A 19589-nucleotide genomic window follows, 5' to 3' on the forward strand; every position below is an offset into this window, starting at 1 on the left:
CTCAAACGAGGTTTACAGTCAAGGAAGACAATACACCTCTTTGAACAGCGTTTGGGAGGCTGTGGTTGCTGCTTCAGCGAAAGTTGATCATGAACAGATCAAGAAATTGACAAACTTCATGGATGGAAGGCTCATGGCAGTTATTGTAAAGAAGGGTGGCTATATTGGTCAATGAATATTTTAGAATAGACTAATTGCCATTTAGTGTTACTATTTGTTACACTTTATTCAAAAATTTAGAATAAAATTGAGAGTTGGGAGAAACTATTTTTGTAATTTAGTTACCTAATATTTCTGCACACCAATTGTTTCCTACTAATTCTGCACACTTATATATTCTCCTGACAAAGATCAAAACTAACTTTTTAACATTCAGGTTTGAGGTTCAATTATATTTTGGATTAACATATTATCCATTGTTCAACAATAAAATAAATCTTGAGAAAAACTATGTCTGCTACCCATTTTGTCACGTAAAAACATCACGCCGAGTTTGAATATGTCGCTAGACACCATTAAGCATTGTGTTAAACTGACTAACGTTTATTATTAAGTTTACCTCCACCACAAATAGCATCTATCAACTGTACGATTTGCTTAATAATTGTGCACGCAGTGTCAATAGAAAGGCAGGTATTTTTCTATGGATCTGGATGCAGGTTTGCTCAGAGCATAGATATTTATGCCAGTGAAAACTCTCTTCGTTCTTTTTAGGGCCAGCGCCCCCTATCCATTAACCAGGTCCCTTACCACCCCCAATCATATAAGATGAAGGCTAATTTCCCTGAATAATAATGACTATTATTATTATTGTTATCATCAAAAAGTACATAATTTAATGACAACAGAGTTATTAGTTCTTTGTACAATGTTAAACAGAACATTGGAAAACAAACAGCAGCCAATCAGAAACAGACAGCAATTTACCAATCAAATCATAATTAAACAACCAGAAAATCAGAAGTGCCAAAAAATAATAATGCTCTATAATTTTTCCAACGGTTACACAGTAAACGCCATGTGGGTGAAATTGTATAGATCAGTGTTTCCTAATCCTGGTCCTTGGGACCCAAAGGGCTGCACATTTTTGTTTTTGCCCTAGCACTTAAACACTGGAGTGACATAATCAACATATCATCAGGTCTTTAATTGGAATCAAGTGTGTGAGTGGAAGGTGAAAAACAAAAACATGCACCCCTTTGGGTCCCGAACATCAGGATTGGGAAATGCTGGTATAGATGATAGTCTGACGTCTCGTTCCTGTGAAGCTGCGCCACAAGAAACTGACAGAAACACTGAAGAGAAGAAGAGTTATGATATGCCATCTCTTCCAATCGCAGTGAAGTAAACTGGCAGGTTTTAATGTTGCAGACCACAGCTTTTTGCCAGTGGTTGAAACTTAACACTCAATTTGTTGTGAATCTTCTGTGTAAACTCGCCTTAAAACAAATGCCCCCATGGGCACCTCAATGCCCCCTTCCAAAATATTGCGCATCCCGTCATCCTCTGAACGCCCCCTGGGGAGCTGTACCAACTCCGTTCAGAAGCACTGTCTTATCATCTGTCTTAACAAGGGGCAGTTCCCTAAAAAGTGAAAATAAATGTAAGGTTAACTGAAAAAGTGCAAGTTAATGAGAGTCTTTGCTACTTTATATGTTATGCATTTGTCATGCTTCAAAAATTTTAGGATTGGAAAGATGAGCTATGGTCAATCTTACGTGTCAAATCTGGTGAGGAGGAAGAGGATGAAGACAAGGAAATTGATGTGGAGGATGGTGACGAGGATGATCATAAGATAAAAGCTTTGTATGGAAAAGAGGGACATGGAAAAAATGTAGAAGAACTAATGGATAAGAAGCTCTTCGAAATCCCTGAATTTTATTCATCATGTAAAAAAAAATTTCTATGTGACACAGTAAGTTACTTTTTGCAAACTTCATAGGCTTTAAAAATACAAATATTTTAACAGCAATATTTTAACTACATTTTCTGACACTACACTGATTTTTACCAACCTATACCAGCCTTTTAAATATTTTTCAACATTTAATTAAACTTGAAATCTTGGATGCCTTTTAATGTATTTTTTCAATATTATATTAATAATATTATAATAATAATAATATATATTTATTTGTCTTTGATCATTTTTAAAGTGTTCATACATGTAATGTGATGCCTTGTTACAATTGCAGGCTGAAGAACTGTCTAAAAAGATAGCTTGCTATGTACTGAGTGACTCAAACAGTGATACATTTGAAAGAATGTATTGGCCGCTTGTGAAATGTTTAACAATCAAGGTGCCAAACTGTAAAGACCTACTGGAGCATGTTGTGCTGGTGGATCTTCCAGGAAATGGAGACTGCAACAAGAGCAGAGATACGATGTGGAAGTCGGTAATTATTTATAATTATTTTCATGATGATCCAATGTACTGTTTAACATTGTATTCATCCCATATTTGATTTGTATTATAGGTACAATGGGTTTAATTATCTGGCAACAGCTATGGTGCAAATTACAGTCAGACTTAGCCATCAAAGTTTGTCTATCCTGAACAAATCCTAATACCCATCAGAACTGTTTTATTTTAGAGTTCCTATAACGCAGCTACTGAAGGTTGTAGACAGCAAAGCTTTTGTGTGTCCTGAACAAATCCTAAGGCATAATGTGTTTAGACTGTGACATCTTGTTCCATGTCTGCGTCTCTAACCACTACGCTATTTAACAGGGTAGTCAGTCAGTCAGTTAGGCACTCAGTCAGTCAGTCAGTCAGTGAGTAAGAGACATTCGCTCTTATAGGCCGGCTCCACTTACACGTTCCGACAAAACCTGGGACAGAGGAAACGTGCAGTGCTAAAAAACGTAATATCACACAACTAATTAGGTCAATTGGCAACAGGTCAGTAACATGATTGGGTATTAAAAGATCATTACAGAGAGGATGGGCCTGTCAGAAGTGAGGATTGGGAAAGGTTCACCACTCCATGAAAGATGGGCAAATTTTGCCACAATCCAAGAATAACGTATCACAACATAAAATTGCAAAGCATTTGGGGATATCATCATCTACGGTGTCATTACAAGATTCAGCAAATCTGGAATAATCCCTGTACACAAGGGAAAATGGCAAAAACCAATATTGGATGGCTGTTAAAAACACATAGTATTGGACATTACTGCATGTGCTAAGGAACTCTTACGAAAATCATTAACTGTGAATATATTAAATCACGGCAACAACAAATGCAAGCTTAAACTCTACCATGCAAAGAAGAAACTGATAGAATTTAACGGTTACGTACACTGAATAAATAATAGAGAACCCACACAATTCAAGGGAGAAAATACATTCAGTATTTATTGGAATAATTCAGCAAAGTTGTCCTTTTCAATGGAAGTTTCAAAGTATTGTCACTGTATAGCTGGTTATAAGCTGATATATATACAGTATATGTTCCTGCTACGAATAAACCGGTCTCCCCAGGCCTGGTTAGTGATTCGACAGGATGTGGATCAGGTACTTTGCTGCTGAATTGTACTGTTTTAAATCAGCACAGCTAAAAGCGCCACTCTCTCTAAACGCTCATGGTGACTTGGGAATTACACATCGGTACTGTCATAGGGGCTTGTGTAGGAAATATTTACAGCAGTGTCACCTAACTGTAATATCTACTCAATCTGAAGAGGGTGCACCTCCCCATTATACACCGTAAAGTTTGCCAAGTGGTTTATATAAACTCCGCTGCATGCATTGGGTAAAGTCACTAACTTTCTGCACCCTAGCTCTCCTTTTACACAGATTAAAACCTGCTCCTTTGCTCTGCTGAACACTCCAAACAACAAATCAATTCAACTATGTGAGGTTATCATGGGAAAAGATTGATTGTCACAATAAAGGTAGAGCAGGACGCCAGGCGCAGAGTTCATGGACAACTATGGATTAAATGACAACTAGGGCAGGCACAAAAAAATAAAACAAGCAGGAATACAAGGCAGGCAGGCTGTAACATATACAGTAAAGACACTCAATGACTTAACAAGGGCTGAACAAAACTGGGCCGGCTTAAAAGGAAGCTAATAGGATGTAGGTGAAAACAATAGTCGGACAAGCTACATTCAAGAGCAAAGGACAAAAACCAATCACAACAGGCTACATTCAAGAACAAAATGGAATAAAACAACCTCACATTGATGTGATGTGCTTAACAGAAACTTGGCAGCAGCCAAATTACTTAATAAAGCTACACGTCCGGGCAATATGTACCAGTAAAAAGCTTGCTCTGTTGGTCGAGGTGGTGGGCTTGTTGTTATCCACCGCACTAGTTACAAGGTGAAGACCCTCCAGACCTTCAATACTACATCATTTGAATGTTTGTCTTTTGGACTTAAAACTACATCAACACCTCATTCTTCCTGTCCCACATTTACAACACTATCAACACCTCTAGCATTCCTATTCATGTCGTTAACAACACGTAACTCAGACTCTATCATCAAAACAGACTGAAGACTGACTGGTTCAGGTTAGCTTTTCTCTTGGCTGAACATGGTCATAATTTAGCTCTGGTGTAATTTATGGTGTTTTCTCTGTGATTACTGTTTTTGCTTGAATTTTATTTTTCAGTGTCCTTGGGTTTCTTGAAAGGTGTTTGGAAATGTCATGTGTTAATAATAATAATAACTTGGCTCAAAGGGATAGAAAAGGCCTTTGAATTCTTCTTATACATGTGCCTTAACTTGTGCCTTAGATCTTCTCAAAGTATATTTTCCCGCATTAGTGCTTTGTTTGTTTTGAATTATAGTGGAGTCCTCTATGAACAACAGAACTAAACAAAACAACATTTGAACACAGATGGACATCCATTAGCTATATTTGTAATCTGGAAGGTGGTTGGCTATATCTCAGCAAGTTTGAAATTACAATTCTAAGGGGGGGGGGGGGGTCTTTTATGCTAAAAGGTGTATTTTACTGTTTTTAATTGTATTTAATTTTCAGACTTTTCTGAATTAAAATTTTTCGCTTGGATATTGTGGGTTACTGTGTGTAAATAATGTTTTTATTTCAGGCTGTAAGGCAACAAAAGTTGACATTTTTTAAAGGTGGTGGTGATTTTCTATACCCACTGTATAAATCTTTACTGTTGAACAATTTTCTTGACACTGTTTCAGTTTATAGGGAACTGCTCGGTTGTTTGGATTGTGAGCGACATTTCACGAGCAATTTCAGAAAAGGAATCTTGGGAGATTTTAGACAGCACTGTTAGCCTCTTTGGACCTGGTGGAGAATGTAGAAGCATCAGCTTTATCTGCACCAAGACGGACGACATTGAGGAGAGTGCAAAGGATAATGCTCGCTCCATTATTTTGACCAGAAATGAAATTACCAAGAAAAAAGTGAGAGACAAATTCAACAAACAAAAAGATGTAAAGGTAAGTGAAGAGATTTGGGAATTCTATTCTATCTGTTTGGAAATATATATTGTTTCATATACATACAAACTGTTGGCTAAAATGTACTGTTTATGTAGATCACTAACATTAGTGAAAGTAGAAACATTTGTATGACAAAAACAATACTAATATTTGCAAAAGATGTCTTGGCTTGATTTCCAATCTTTGTCTTATGATCATGTTTTAGAAACACTTCAGTGATGCAGAAAGCTTTAAGGTGTTTACTGTAAGTTCCAAGAAATACAACATGGAAAAGCAGAGTGAACTGGATGAAAAAGCAGGTGCAGTTACTGAAAGTTTCTTTTTTAATTATACAACATAATAAAGGTTATGATGGTCAATACAATTTTAAAAACAGGTTCAGGAGAATATTCTAAAATTCTCTTCAATACCACATTGATGGAAAGAAGTGTGATTATACAGTGCACATAATAGGCAAGTTTTCATATTTCACAAAAATATAACGCACAATGTGTTTGAATGTCCAAGAATTCCTAAACAATCTAACATGCACTTGGTCTGGAGGTTCAGTATTGTTTGCAAAAAGTATTAATTCAATATTGTTTCAAATACCCTGTCACACTGAGAAATTCATCTATCTGTGTCAAATCATAATTTTGACTCCGCTCTTCTATGCCTATAATTTCTGTTACCTTGCAGACCCGACCCTTCTCCTTTTAAACCACTGTAAACACATACAGTGAGGGGAAACATTTATTTGATCCCCTGCTGATTTTGTATGTTTTCCCACTGACAAATTATTGATCAGTCTATCATTTTAATGGTAGGTTTATTTGAACAGTGAGAGACAGAATAACAACAAAAAAATCCAGAAAAACACATGTCAAAAATGTTATAAATTGATTTGCATTTTAATTTGTGACATAAGTATTTGATTACACCGCCCAATGCCAAATGTGGGAGAGATAGGCTACAACCAAGATTGCACGGGGTGCTTCTGAGGCACGTTCCATCTCCAATGCCGCCTCCGGAGCAGATCGCAGCCCCTCTAGTCAATGATTATAACACCACCAGACAAGCTGTGGCGCGTTTGAATAGCGTCCTAGAAGCAGCTCTATGCTCTGCTTCGCTAAAGATAGGCGCCTTGTCTATTTTTGACGGACGCCGCGTCCAAGCCACACAGTTCAAATACAATAAATCAGTACTATAAGTCAGTACAGAAAGTGAGTACTATAACCTAATTATCTTCCTTATAATAGGACTTCGTGATTTTAGCCTACTTGTAGCCTACTTTTATAGAGCTATTCAGAATTTATGCATCTTGAAAAGCCATTACAATGTTCAGTAACGTGCGTAAGCTAGCAAAGGTCACAACAGTTATTTATTTGAACTTATATTATTAGTTAATGTTATAATAATGTACAGAAATCTTAGTGACGTGAAGTGATGTGATATCAGACAATGAAAACTGTTTTGAGAATCCTCTTGAATTGCCCCTGTTTTTTACTTCATTCTAGAAGAGTGGTTGAACGCCCTTTATGATACAGAGATACCTCTCCTTCAGGATTTTCTCAGAAATCTCAATGATCATCACACAAGGACATCAGATTATATTTCTGGAGTGGATGGGATCCTGTCTTTGATACAAGCAGCCAGAAACAGCGACATGGTATTGTACCTTTCAGCATATTAACTGTCTTCCCCTTAACAATATACTATTTCATGTAAAAAAGTGTGTATAATACTGACTATGTTGAGTTGGATTTCAGACAAACAGCAAAGAAGAGGTGTGCCAGGCTTTGGAACAAAAGCTTGCGGATAATCTTAAATGCATTGTTCAATACATGGAAAAGCCTTATAATGCTTTCGACCAATGTCTCTCCAAAGGAGTTCAACAGTCAGAAGATTCATGCGAGAAATTAATGAATAAAGTAAGCTAATAAGCTATTCAGAAGATGTATAAATAAAGCTCCTTTTCCACCATCATTCTAAATCTGTATAAACTGGTTAGAGAAGCTTGACAATCAAGTCACACTATACTTATGGAGGATATATTTCCTTTGCTGTGCCCTAAAATAACTGCTTATTTCATTCTTTCTTTTAAGGTCTGGAAAAAATGTCGTGGACAATATGGAATAGTGAGGTGTTTATGCGAGAATAATGGCATTTACAAACCAAAAGGGAAAAAGAAAAAGCGGAAGGAAATTAACGTCAATGAGAGTTTAGCCTCATGCATGAGAACTTGCATTGATGAAGAGTTTACATATTTTTTCCCGTATGTTATTTCATTAAAATAAATCCAATAATTAACACTAAAGGTCCATCAATGTGAAATGACAAGGCACAGTCAAGTCTTGTAACCATATACTGAAACCATTTTGTTTCAGAAATGACAAATGTGGCCCAATCAGGAAAAAGATTGAAGACTTCACCCTTGACACAAACAGCTTGGTTGAGAAGCACAAGAGTGTGTCACTGCATCTGAAATTCCTTAATACAGAGGTAGGGTTTTCATGACTAACATTAATAGTTAAAATTTGATTTATTTTAAATAGATCCTAAAATAATGGTTTACATTGATATCTTTGGTTTATTGGGTTATTTAGTAATTTGGGCAAAATACACCATAAACTGTATTAAGGGGGCTTCTTGAAAAAAATATATCTTAAAGGAAAAAAAGTTGAAGACACAACTAATCCGTGACCTGCTTGACAAAAAGAAACAGATCTACTTCACTCTACCTGACTCGATCAAGGACTCTATGCATGTATCCTATACAAGTAAGTATTTTAGATCTTTTTTTATTTTATTTCAAGTAACAGAAAGTTGTACCCCAGGTGCAGCGGTTTAAGATACTTCCTCAAAATACAGCAGCGTCATTGCAGTGTTTAAATCCTGGTCTCAGGATACAGAAAAGGCCTTGGGGTCCAGCATTGGTACAGTAAGCATTATTTATCTCGGAACACCTTGTGGTTGAATGGGCTTCTGAAATCTCTAAACCTAAGTCTCATTAACATTGAGCTCTCCATTCAGTTTGAGGCGCAAGTAATACACCACAATTTGAAAAGAAAATTACAAAAGACATACAAATAAACTCACATTAAGAATAACAGTTACATCTATCATTATACAGGCCATCGGATATTTAAGCTAATATTTGGAGAACATATTTTCTTGTAAATGTGTAATGTATTAATAGCATATGAATGGTTATGGAAAATATATTACTTTGTTTTAGATGCATCAATGCATAAAGGAAAAGGTTCTCTGCAAAGGATGAAAGATGAGCTACATCTGAACATGAACAAAGCAAATATTTTCCGGAAGGCCAAGAAAGATATGATGGATGGTTTAACTAAACTGAAGGTTTGAAATGTAGTATTGGCATTGACAAGAAGTACAGTGTAATGCATGTATTCAGTCAACTCCCACAGTAAATGTCCCTCTTTACACAAAAATGCATTCAAAAAGCATAGCTCTTTCTGTATGAACACAAGCAAAGTAAAAGCAAGATTCTGACAGAAGTCAACTGAATAATATTTTCCTGTATTAGGATCACATGGTGATGCAGCTGAAGTATAAACTAGAAGAATCAATCAGGATGTCACTCCATACTCCCAACAGCTCGTTCCTCCCAGGTAAATAAATGTCATTGAGTTAAGTCACAGCTTGTACTTGAGTTAGTTTTTTACAGTATTACAGTTGTATATCGTGGTAAGATGAGGGTACATATCCTGTGGAGTAGCCCTGGTATCCCATGGACAGTGTTGCACCGCCATCATTTGGGATGTAAGTAATATAATTTGATTGCCATTCGCTCTAACATCTTCCTGTGGTGGCTTTGCTACCAGTGAGCTCAGTGAACATAAACATAAGATGCATGAACACATTAACATTTCAGTAATTTACCATAGGTTCTTTTGAAAAGAAACTTAAAAAAAAAAAAAAGTCAGATAAAGCTAGGTGGATAGACTTCATAACATTGTACCAAAAAGTTAAAGTTCCTTAATTGAGCTCACTTACACAAAAACACACACTGCTGCTAATTATTGAAAAAACCCTAACCTTCCCTTCCAAAACTAATGTTAATCTGCCCACCTTCCAACTGCCTTAAATTTACTTACTTTTCAGACCATAACAACAGCAGTTAATTAACAATACAGTTCTGAAATCTTACGCTTAAATGTAAAAAACATACATTCAGGTAGTTGTCACTGTACCATGCTGCCAGGCACTTAACCTCCTCCCTGTAGGCTGACTCTTCATTGTCACTGATCAGGCCTACCACCATGGTGTCGTCTGCAAACTTGACAATGGTTATCTGTGTACAGGAACGCAGTCGTGGGTGAAGAGGTGGAGGGTACAGGAGATGGCTCAGCATGCAGCCTTGTGGAACACCAGTGTTCAGGATCAGGGTGGAGGAGGTGAAGTTGTCTAACCTGTCAGACCTGTGTCCAAGGTTCAGTTGCGGAGAGAGGGTGGGATCCTTAGGTCAAGGAGTATGTTGACCAACCTAGAGGGGATGACCATGTTGAATGCAGAGCTAAAGTCAATGAATAGCAATCTTACATAGGTGTGGGATTTGTCTAGGTGGGTCAGGGCAGAGTGTAAAGTTGTAGAGATGGCAACCTCTGTAGACCGGTAGGCAAACTGGTAGGGATCTAGGGTTGGGGTAGGCAGGACATTAGGGGGGCCAGAACTAGTCTTTCGAAACACTTCAGGATCGTGGGGGTGAAAGCCCCAGGTTTCAGGCTAGACGCAGTCGACTGCTTCAGTCCTGGCACAATGGTTGCGGTCTTGAAGCACGTTAGGACAACCCCCTGGGCCAGTGACAGGTTGTCAGTAAAGACCATGGCCAGCTCCCCAACACCCCAGGACCAGCAGCCTTGCTTGCATTCACCCTTCTCAGTGCAGACAACACATCTGCAGTGGATAGGCAGAGGGGGAGGTCGTCTGAGGGGAGTTCAGCTTTAATGGCTGGCTCTTTGTTGTACCTGTCAAAGCGAGTGTAGAACCTGTTTATCTCGTCGGTGAAGGAGACGTCGCTGGATGGCCACATGTGTCTGGGTTTGGAGTTGTTGTTGAAGTTCTCCTCAATCTGCAGTTTGTGGTCATTTTTTGCCTTTTAATGACCCTTTTCAGGTTGACCCCGGATAACCTGTACGCCTCCACATTGCCAGATCTGAAAGCAGCATCCTGTGCCTTTAGCAGTGGTTGGACCTCTTTGTTCATCCACGGCTTCTGGTGGGGGAAGGTCTTTATTAGTATTTAGGTGGTGACATTGTTGATGCAGATGTTGATGTTATCCAGAACAGATGAAGCATACGTTTCAATATCCGTATGGGAGTCAAGGGTGGCTTGAGTGGCAAACAAACTCCGGTCTGTGTGTTGAATGTGGTGCTGTAGAAGTGAGTCAGACTCCTCTGACTGTCTTCACTGATGGTTTCACACATTTAATGAGTAGTAAATACTCAGGGAGTAGGAACAGTGAAAGGTAATGAGACTGTCCCACGTGGGAGAGGGGAATAGCTTTGTAAGCCTTTGGAATGTTTATACACATGGTCAACTCTGTTGACTCCTCTGGTGGGTTCGGAGTAATTTTGGTGGAATTTGGGATACATTTTTTTCAGATTTGATGGGTTGAAACACCCTCCGGGTGTGTCGTCTGCTGTATGCTAATAGCATAGTTTAGCGTTAGCATCCGGGGGTATGTAGACTGCAATAACCACAATAGATGTAAACTCCCAAGGCAAGTAAAAAGGCCTTCACCTAATCATCAGTTTCTCCAGACTGGTTGAGCAGTAACTCCCTATCAAGTTAGTGTCTGTACAACAGTGGTTCCCAACCTTTTTCAGTTACTGTACCACTGAATGAAATTTGTAGTACCCCCTCATGTTAACTTCACTAGTACGCCAATGGCATTATGAGTATTTTCCCCCTGTGGAGAGGCCAAGTACCCCAGGAGTCCTAGTACCCTTGGTTGGGAACCACTTCTGTACACCATGATTTGTTTACATGAATGGATAACACACCTTCTCTGGTCTTGCCGGACTCCCCGGCCATCCGATCTGCCCTGAAGACATCACACCCGTCTATCTCAATTGCGTTGTCGGGTAGTTAACACTAAAACAGCCAGGTCTTTTAGACCCCCAGTATCAGCCCGAACCGAACGCTGTTTGGTGTCACTAGCATACGAATCGTCCCTATTAGCATGCACATTGTCCTCCGCAGCATCACCATCCAGTCAGAGCATCAGTTCATCTACTGGGTCATTATCAAACTATATAGAATAGTCTGAAAAAGAATAAATTCATGAATTTGGAGAATACAAGAATGTGTTTGAATTGAAAGTGTTATCATACAAAAATAAATATTAACGGCTATTGCTATTTTTGATCCTGGGGACTTTTTTGGGATTATCTAGCCTATTCCTGAACTGTGGAGACTTAATTTTGGGGAACTACCTGATAAAAACGTGTTACTGTATTCCCGTGGATGTTGTCATTAATAAGAAACCAGAAAAAAGTATATTGTCATTTTACATTTATTTGTTTTTATAATTTCTTTGCTCAAAATCTTAGCGGCTAAGCGGCCACGACTGTTTAGGTTAAAAGTGTCTGTTTTGGTGTTGTCTAGTGATAGGAAGTTGGAAACGTCCTAGCTCTTTTAAAGCGATAATGATTTGTGAGTAACAAATACACTGCGGATATACACCAATCAGCCATGACATGATTGACTACCTGCCTAATATTGCGTAGGTCCCCCCTTTGCCGCCAAAACAGCCCTGACCCGTTGAGGCATGGACTCCACTAGACCTCTGAAGGTGTGCTGTGGTATCTGGCACCAAGATGTTAACAGCAGATCCTTTAAGTCCTGTAAGTTGCGAGGTGGGGCCTCCATGGATTGGACTTGTTTGTCCAGCACATTCCACAGATGCTCGATTGGATTGAGATCTGGGGAATTTGGAGGCCAAGTGAACACCTTGAACTCATTGTTGTGTTCCTCATACCATTCCTGCTTTGTAGCAGGGTGCATTATCCTGCTGAAAGAGGCCAATGCCATCAGGGAATACCGTTGCCATGAAAGGGTGCACATGGTCTGCCACAATGCTTAGGTAGGTGGTATGTGACATAGTAAAATCCACATGAAGGACCCAAGGTTTCTCAGCAGAACATTGCCCAAAGCATCACACTGCCTCCCCCGGCTTGCCTTCTATCCATAGTGCTTCCCGGTGCCATGTGTTCTCCAGGTAAGCGATCTGGTGCCATCCACATGATGTAAAAGAAAACATGATTCATCAGACCAGGCCACCTTCTTCTATTGCTCCATGGTCAAGTTCTGATGCTCACATGCCCATTGTAGGTGCTTTCGGCAGTGGACAGGGGTCAGCATGGGCACCCTGACTGGTCTGCGGCTATGCAGCCCCATACGCAACAAACTGACTTGCTCTGTGTGTTCTGACACCTTTCTATCAGTACCAGCATTAACATTTTCAGCAATTTGAGCTACTGTAACAGCCTTCGCTCCCAATGTGCATCAATGAGCTTTGGCAGGCCATGACTACTGCCGTTTCACCGCTTTTCCTTCCTTGGACCAATTTTTATAGGCACTGACCACTGCAGACCAGGAATACCCCAAAAGGGCTGCAGTTTTGGAGATGCTTTGACCCAGCTGGACATTACAATTTGGTCCTTGTCAAAGTCGCTCAGATCCTCACGCTTGCCCATGTTTCATGCTTCTAACACATCATCTTTGAGGAGAGAATGTTGACTTGCTGCCTAATATATCCCAGCCACTGACAAGTGCCATGATAACAAGATTTTCATTGTTATTCACTATACCTGTCAGTGGTCATAATATTATGGCTGATAGGTGTATGTTCGGTGTTGTCTATATTTGATGTTATGAAATGTTGGTAATATCTTTTAGATGGCAATAGCGACCCTGTCAAGATAATTGTATAGGCGAGCGCATGAGCTGTGGAGCTCAAATGGTTGCTTGCTCAGTCTTGTAATTAAAAACATTGCAGTATTTAGTTGTGTATTCGGCTAATTAGTTGAATGTTTTATCGCGTTTCTTCTGATTTTATTCATATATGCAAACTGCAATAGCTAACTAGACAACTAATTGTCCAGAACAGAAATGTTGTCTGGCCGCAAATGTGTTGCAATCGTATGGCGAAGAGCTGTCACCTTCACTAACTAGCCACGATTGGATCCAGTAGTGTTGTGCTTTGCTGACGAGGTCACTTGAACATCACCTTGTCCTGCATCTGCCGACACATACTTTCAATGTTTTGAGATGTGTGTTCCTTATGCTTTCTTTACGATCACGTCAGTTGCGCCTACCTTGAATGATTGCTTGCTCAATCTCGCCCAAAGTGTCGCTGTGTTTTGTAAAGCAAACTTAGATGTTTGTTCTTCTTTCTACTGATGTGTCATAAAAAACAAAATGTCTACAAAATGTCAGAAAACAAATTATATTTTTTTGAGGTTACATCGATCTGGATATTCAATTAAAGAAGATTAGGTGTTGTTTAAAACAAAGTTAACTTTTTTTAAAGTTTTCCTCACTCCCATGATGGTCATTGCTTCTTGGATTAGGGCTTGGAGCATGTCAGTATCAGCTCTCCTCCTCTGTTATGGCATGACCAGGGCATGCCCCACCTGTCTCCGGTAGATACGGAGATGTCGGCCACGTTCTGATAACTTCCAATCTGGGAAGTTACCCATATAGATGATGAAGGAACGATGGCAGCAACATCTACCATGTTCATACACAGCGCCATCTGTTTGTTTTTCTTCTGGTTGTGAACATTTTGGCTAGATGATCCACATTATCCACACCACTTTTGGTTGCATTGGTACCATGCAGTGGAAAAGCTCCCAAAGCGGGTAGAGTCAAAGTGAGGCGAGTTGAGCCGGTACCATGCAGTGGAAAAGCGCCAGTAGTGTAGTGTGATCTCTGGTTTCTGCTTCTCGCCTTCAACCTTCGTGTCATGGAGCCTGCAGGACAGCACCAGTGAAAGTCAAACTGTGAACTTTCAATCTCTCTGTCATTGTTAGCATTCATCGGCTCTAGGGTATGTGGTTTGTTTGCCTTAAAACCTATTTGTTTAAGATGTACCGCCGCCGAGATGCCAAACCTTTTGTAAATATATATTTTTTTGTTATAGGCATATTATATATGTGCAGAAAGCTTAGAATCTCGTTAATCTAACTGCAGTATACAATTTAAAGTAGATTAACTCCTATGCAAGTGTTTGAGTATAGTAAACATCCACACAACACTTTTTATAAGGCACCAGTAACGCTAGTTTCGGGTCTGATGTTGCATTTTGTACTTACAATGAGCCGTCTTCACAGCGTTGTAGAACGAAATCCAACTCGGAGCAAAACTATTCATGTTATTCAAAACCTTACTAGGTTTTAACACAGCAATAATTGTTATTTCTGAAAAGAAAAGTCTAGCATTTAACCAGACATAGTTTATCCTTCTGCATTGCCTATATGCTTCGCACCACGTAAACAAAGACATGCAGTCTGGCACCGATTATGCACGAGCTGTTGTCTTTGGTAGCATGTATCTTCCTCAATGGATTTGAAACAAGATAAGTTGAGAGCACATGAGGCACACTTTACGGCAATTGTTGAATGATCACCGTTAGATGCACACACAGTACACACCAACAGTGCGCCCCACCCCAACAGATTCTTCAACCAAACATGACTATTGCGCTAGACGCATAGCTGTCGCTGCTCACTAAACTATACTCTGCATTTAAAGTTTAAATGGCTACTCCTAAGTGGAAGAGCAAAATAGGAGACCAATTTGGACTCGATTTTTGGAAGAAATCATGGACTGTGAGTCAATCAGCTTGGTGAGTACAATAAAATAGATTACCCAAATACTGCTGATTTTTCAGGTTTTCCTACTTACAAAGCATGTAGAAATTAATTTGTAATTTGTATCATAGGTACTCTTCAACTGTGAGTGACTGAATCTTAAACAAAAATCCAGAAAATCACATTGTATGACTTTTAAGTAATTAATTAGCATTTTATTGCATGACACAAGTATTTGATCACCTACCAACCAGTAAGAATTCCGGCTCTCACAAACCTGTTAGTTTTTCTTTAAGAAGCCCTCCTGTTTGAACTTGTTACCTGCATAAAAGACACCTACCCACACACTCAATCAAACAGACTCCAACCTCCACAATGGCCAAGACCAGAGAGCTGTGTAAGGACATCAGAGATAAAATTGTAGACCTGCCCAAGGCTGAAATGGGCTACAGGACAATAGGTAAGCAGCTTGGTGAGAAGGCAACAACTGTTGGGGCAATTATTAGAAAATGGAAGAAGTTCAAGATGACGGTCAATCTCCTTCAGTCTGGGGCTCCATGCAAGATCTCACCTCGTGGGGCATCAATGATCATGAAGAAGGTGAGGGATCAGCCCAGAACTACACGGCAGGACCTGGTCAATGACCTGAAGAGAGCTGGGACCACAGTCTCAAAGAAAACCATTAGTATCACACTACGCCGTCATGGATTAAAATCCTGCAGCGCACGCAAAGTCCTCCTGCTCAAGCCAGTGCATGTTCAGGCCCGTCTGAAGTTTTCCAATGACCATCTGAATGATTCAGAGGAGGAATGGGAGAAGGTCATGTGGTCTGATGAGACAAAAATATAGCTTTTTGGTCTAAACTCCACTCGCTGTGTTTGGAAGAAGAAGAAGGATGAGTACAACCCCACGAACACCATCCCAACCGTGAAGCATGGAGGTGGAAACATCATTCTTTGGGGATGGTTTTCTGCAAAGGGGACATGACGACTGCACCGTATTGAGGGGAGGATGGATGGGGCCATGTATCGCGAGATCTTGGCCAACAAACTGCTTCCCTCAGTAAGAGCATTGAAGATGGGTCGTGGCTGGGTCTTCCAGCATGACAACGACCCGAAACACACAGCCAGGGCAACTAAGGAGTGGCTCCGTAAGAAGCATCTCAAGGTCCTGGAGTGGCCTAGCCAGTCTCCAGACCTGAACCCAATAGAAAATCTTTGGAGGGAGCTGAAAGTCTGAATTGCCCAGCGACAGCCCCAAAACCTGAAGGATCTGGAGAACGTCTGTATGGAGGAGTGGGCCAAAATCCCTGCTACAATGTGTGCAAACCTGGTCAAGAACTACAGGAAACGTATGATCTCTGTAATTGCAAAGGTTTCTGTACCAAATATTAAGTTCTACTTTTCTGGTGTATCAAATACTTGCTAATTAATTACTTAAAAGTCATAAAAAAAGCTAAATGAAGAATCAGGGAATGGAATGAGAGTCATCCCACCAACATTAGTGATCCCTGGAAAGCAGTGGATGACACAGAAATAAAGGCAGTCATTGGCCTTTTGATCATAGCAGGGGTGTCTAAAGATACCCATGAGCCTGTAGATTCCCTCTGGTCAGAAATGTTTACAAAGTCATGAAAAATGCATGTCACATTTGTAGCTGCACGGTAATGTGCTGTGAACACAGGTCCCATTAGAGGACATCGAGCCCTCATGCCCCCCGTCATGGACTACGTTTTTGACAATTCGGTCAAGAAAATGCACACCAGTAGGCAGCTGGAGGTCATTTTGTTGGGCTCTGGCAGTACTCCTCCTGTTCCTCCTCAAACAAAGGAGCAGATACCAGTCCTGCTGCTGGGTTGATACCCTTCTACGGCCCTGTCTTGCTCTCCTCGTGTTACAGCCCATCTCCCGGTATCTCCTCCAAGCTCTTGACACTGTACTGGGAGACACAGCAAATCTCCTAGTGACGGCAAGTATGGACGTGCCATCCTGAAGGAGCTGGACTTCCTGTGCAACCTGAATGGGCTACAGGTTCCGCCTCAGGCTGCCAGTAGTGACAAGGACATTAGCAAAACCGCACAACTTAAAAAGACTCAGTCAGGAAGGATAAGGAGAGAACAACTGTCTGTGGCCACCACCTGCAAAACCATTCCCTTTTTGGGGGTTGTCTTTCTGTTGCTTCTCCAGTGCACTTGTTGTGACTGTTATTTGCACTAAAACAGGTGACATTGATTCACAATCACTTATGCTTCCTAACTGGATAGATTGGTTTTCCTGAGGTTTAACTGACTTGGTGTTCTGTGATGATTGTGTTCCCTTAATTTTTTGGAGCAGTGTATTTGGTTTAAATAAGTCAACTTTTAATAAAAAGAACAATACACCTTTAATAAAAAGAGACCACTGCACCTTTTTCTTTCCTTTCCAAAAAAGTTGAAAAGGAAGGTTTTGAGTCCAGAACAGAAGGGTTAAAATTAAGAGACCACTACAAAATGAACACTTCTGTTCCTCAATAAAAACCTTCCTTTTCAAAAAAAATTGAAAAAAAGGTGCAGTGGTGTCTTCATTTTTCCAGAGCTGTAGTTCTAATGAAGTGCTTTTGAAGGACCAAACAATGCTTTACAACTAGAATAAGAACAAAACTAAGGTAGGAAAGAGTAATAAGACTGCGGCGCACGCACACTCACACTTCGGAGGGATGAATACCGGTATTACACAGGACATGAAGAGAGATGGAGGTTTGGGAGTAAATGAAGATTTAGATCAAATTACAGCTTCAAAGTGACAATCACGTGATTGATGACATCTGAAGTTCTTTTCAAATCAGAATGCAATACACCACAGTGCACAAATAACCTAATACCAAATCAACACGTGTAATACCGTGGTGCAACCGTACTATTCCAGACTACTGTTCACATGATCACGGGTTTTCCTATTGTGGGTGGTACGATTTTGTTGAACCCAAAATGTCAGCCTTTATTCGTCAACAAACTCCTGTTATATTGAGCGTAGCCGTTTCAATGGTATTCATTATTCACCCTTACCATTACTTCGAATGCAGGTGGCCTTTGAAGGCTGTTGGCCGAGAACCCCACAAAAGTCTGTATTTTTTAAATCAAACATGTCATATTACATTTTGTCCAGCAGATGTCCCAGCAGTGCACTGTGTTGGAAAGCTTCGAGCAATGAAGCAGTTTCTCTTAATGAGCCTAAATCTTTCCAGAAGCCTCGGTTTCCCATCCCCACTCTCTGTCCTACACATGCACAAACAAAATGAACTGTTTCTTTATTGCAGATGTCACTGAGGATTATAACAAGATTAAGGAGCTGATGGTTTGCTCTAGTACAATACCAGTGACTACAACATTGTATCCTCGCACTGAATTGCAGTATCAGACTGTAGAGGGAGAGACGAATGTGCAGGTATGTTTGTCGGGAGATGATTAACCTTCACATATGAATCATAGAAATTCAAGAGTATTTCATCCCGTGTTCCAGACTTGCCTTGAAATAGCTTTTCTCTTACAGGAGCCAAGAATTATAACTAGTCAACATATCCGCCGGCCTACTTATAGGTAACTACTGATCACGTAACCTGCTTTGCAGCATTGTCATACTAACCACAAATAATTTATAAAAAAAATGTGTTGAGTATATTTTTATTTAAAAAAGTTTACAACTGTCATAATTGCCCTACATCTGCCTTGCAGGCTCCAGTTCCCTGAGGCAGGTCTTTTCCAGTGTGGTTTAACTGGACTGGTGTTTGAGATGGCTGGCAAGGGAGATGTTCGTGTCAAAATGAGTCAATGGGACACCAGCGTCCTGGGCTCCATGACTCCAGCAGGACCCTTATTCAGCATCAGCTGCCCTGCAGTCCTTCAACTGCATCTTCCACACTGTATGTGTGACGGTAGGTGATGCATCAGTTAATTTTATTGACTGTTATTATTTCTTAAATATAATTTTATTGATATAGTAAATTACTGACACTACCAAAAAATAATGCATTCAATAGTACAACCCCGTTTCCAAAACAGTTGGGACACTATGTAAAGTGCAAATAAAACCAGAATGCAATGATGTGCAAATAATTTATCCATATTTTTTATTGAAAATAGTACAATGAGAGCATATCAAATGGTGAAACTGAGACAATTTATAGTTTTTGGAAAAATACTTTCCTATTTTGAATTTGAAACCAGCAACACGTTTCAAAAAAGTTGACCGGGGCAACAAAAGACTGGAAAAGTTGTGTAATTCTGAAAAACTGAACCTATTGGAATATCAAACAACTAATTATTTCAATTCCCAACAAATCAGTAACATGATT

The 19589-nt window shown here is 39.9% G+C and overlaps 2 protein-coding genes across 9 annotated transcripts in view; both read left to right on the forward strand.

Annotated features, from left to right (window-relative positions):
• Positions 1–19589, forward strand: part of LOC117595221 (nuclear GTPase SLIP-GC-like) — a 772829-nt gene that overhangs the window by 526728 nt on the left and 226512 nt on the right. The window lies entirely within an intron of this gene.
• The window catches only part of LOC105012876 (nuclear GTPase SLIP-GC-like), a 39735-nt gene that overhangs the window by 13489 nt on the left and 6657 nt on the right, over positions 1–19589 (forward strand). For all 8 annotated transcript variants that reach the window (XM_020050980.3, XM_010874000.5, XM_010874002.5 and 5 more), the window contains 14 exons: positions 1688–1915; positions 2196–2396; positions 5173–5433; positions 5642–5735; positions 6933–7084; positions 7185–7346; positions 7521–7690; positions 7803–7917; positions 8087–8195; positions 8654–8781; positions 8969–9053; positions 18555–18682; positions 18788–18834; positions 18970–19169. In XM_020050980.3, coding sequence (XP_019906539.3) covers positions 1688–1915; positions 2196–2396; positions 5173–5433; positions 5642–5735; positions 6933–7084; positions 7185–7346; positions 7521–7690; positions 7803–7917; positions 8087–8195; positions 8654–8781; positions 8969–9053; positions 18555–18682; positions 18788–18834; positions 18970–19169 — 2080 coding nt within the window. The remainder of the gene's footprint in view (positions 1–1687; positions 1916–2195; positions 2397–5172; positions 5434–5641; positions 5736–6932; positions 7085–7184; positions 7347–7520; positions 7691–7802; positions 7918–8086; positions 8196–8653; positions 8782–8968; positions 9054–18554; positions 18683–18787; positions 18835–18969; positions 19170–19589) is intronic.

This window comes from Esox lucius, chromosome 11, assembly GCF_011004845.1.
Source record: "Esox lucius isolate fEsoLuc1 chromosome 11, fEsoLuc1.pri, whole genome shotgun sequence".
NCBI lineage: Eukaryota > Metazoa > Chordata > Actinopteri > Esociformes > Esocidae > Esox > Esox lucius.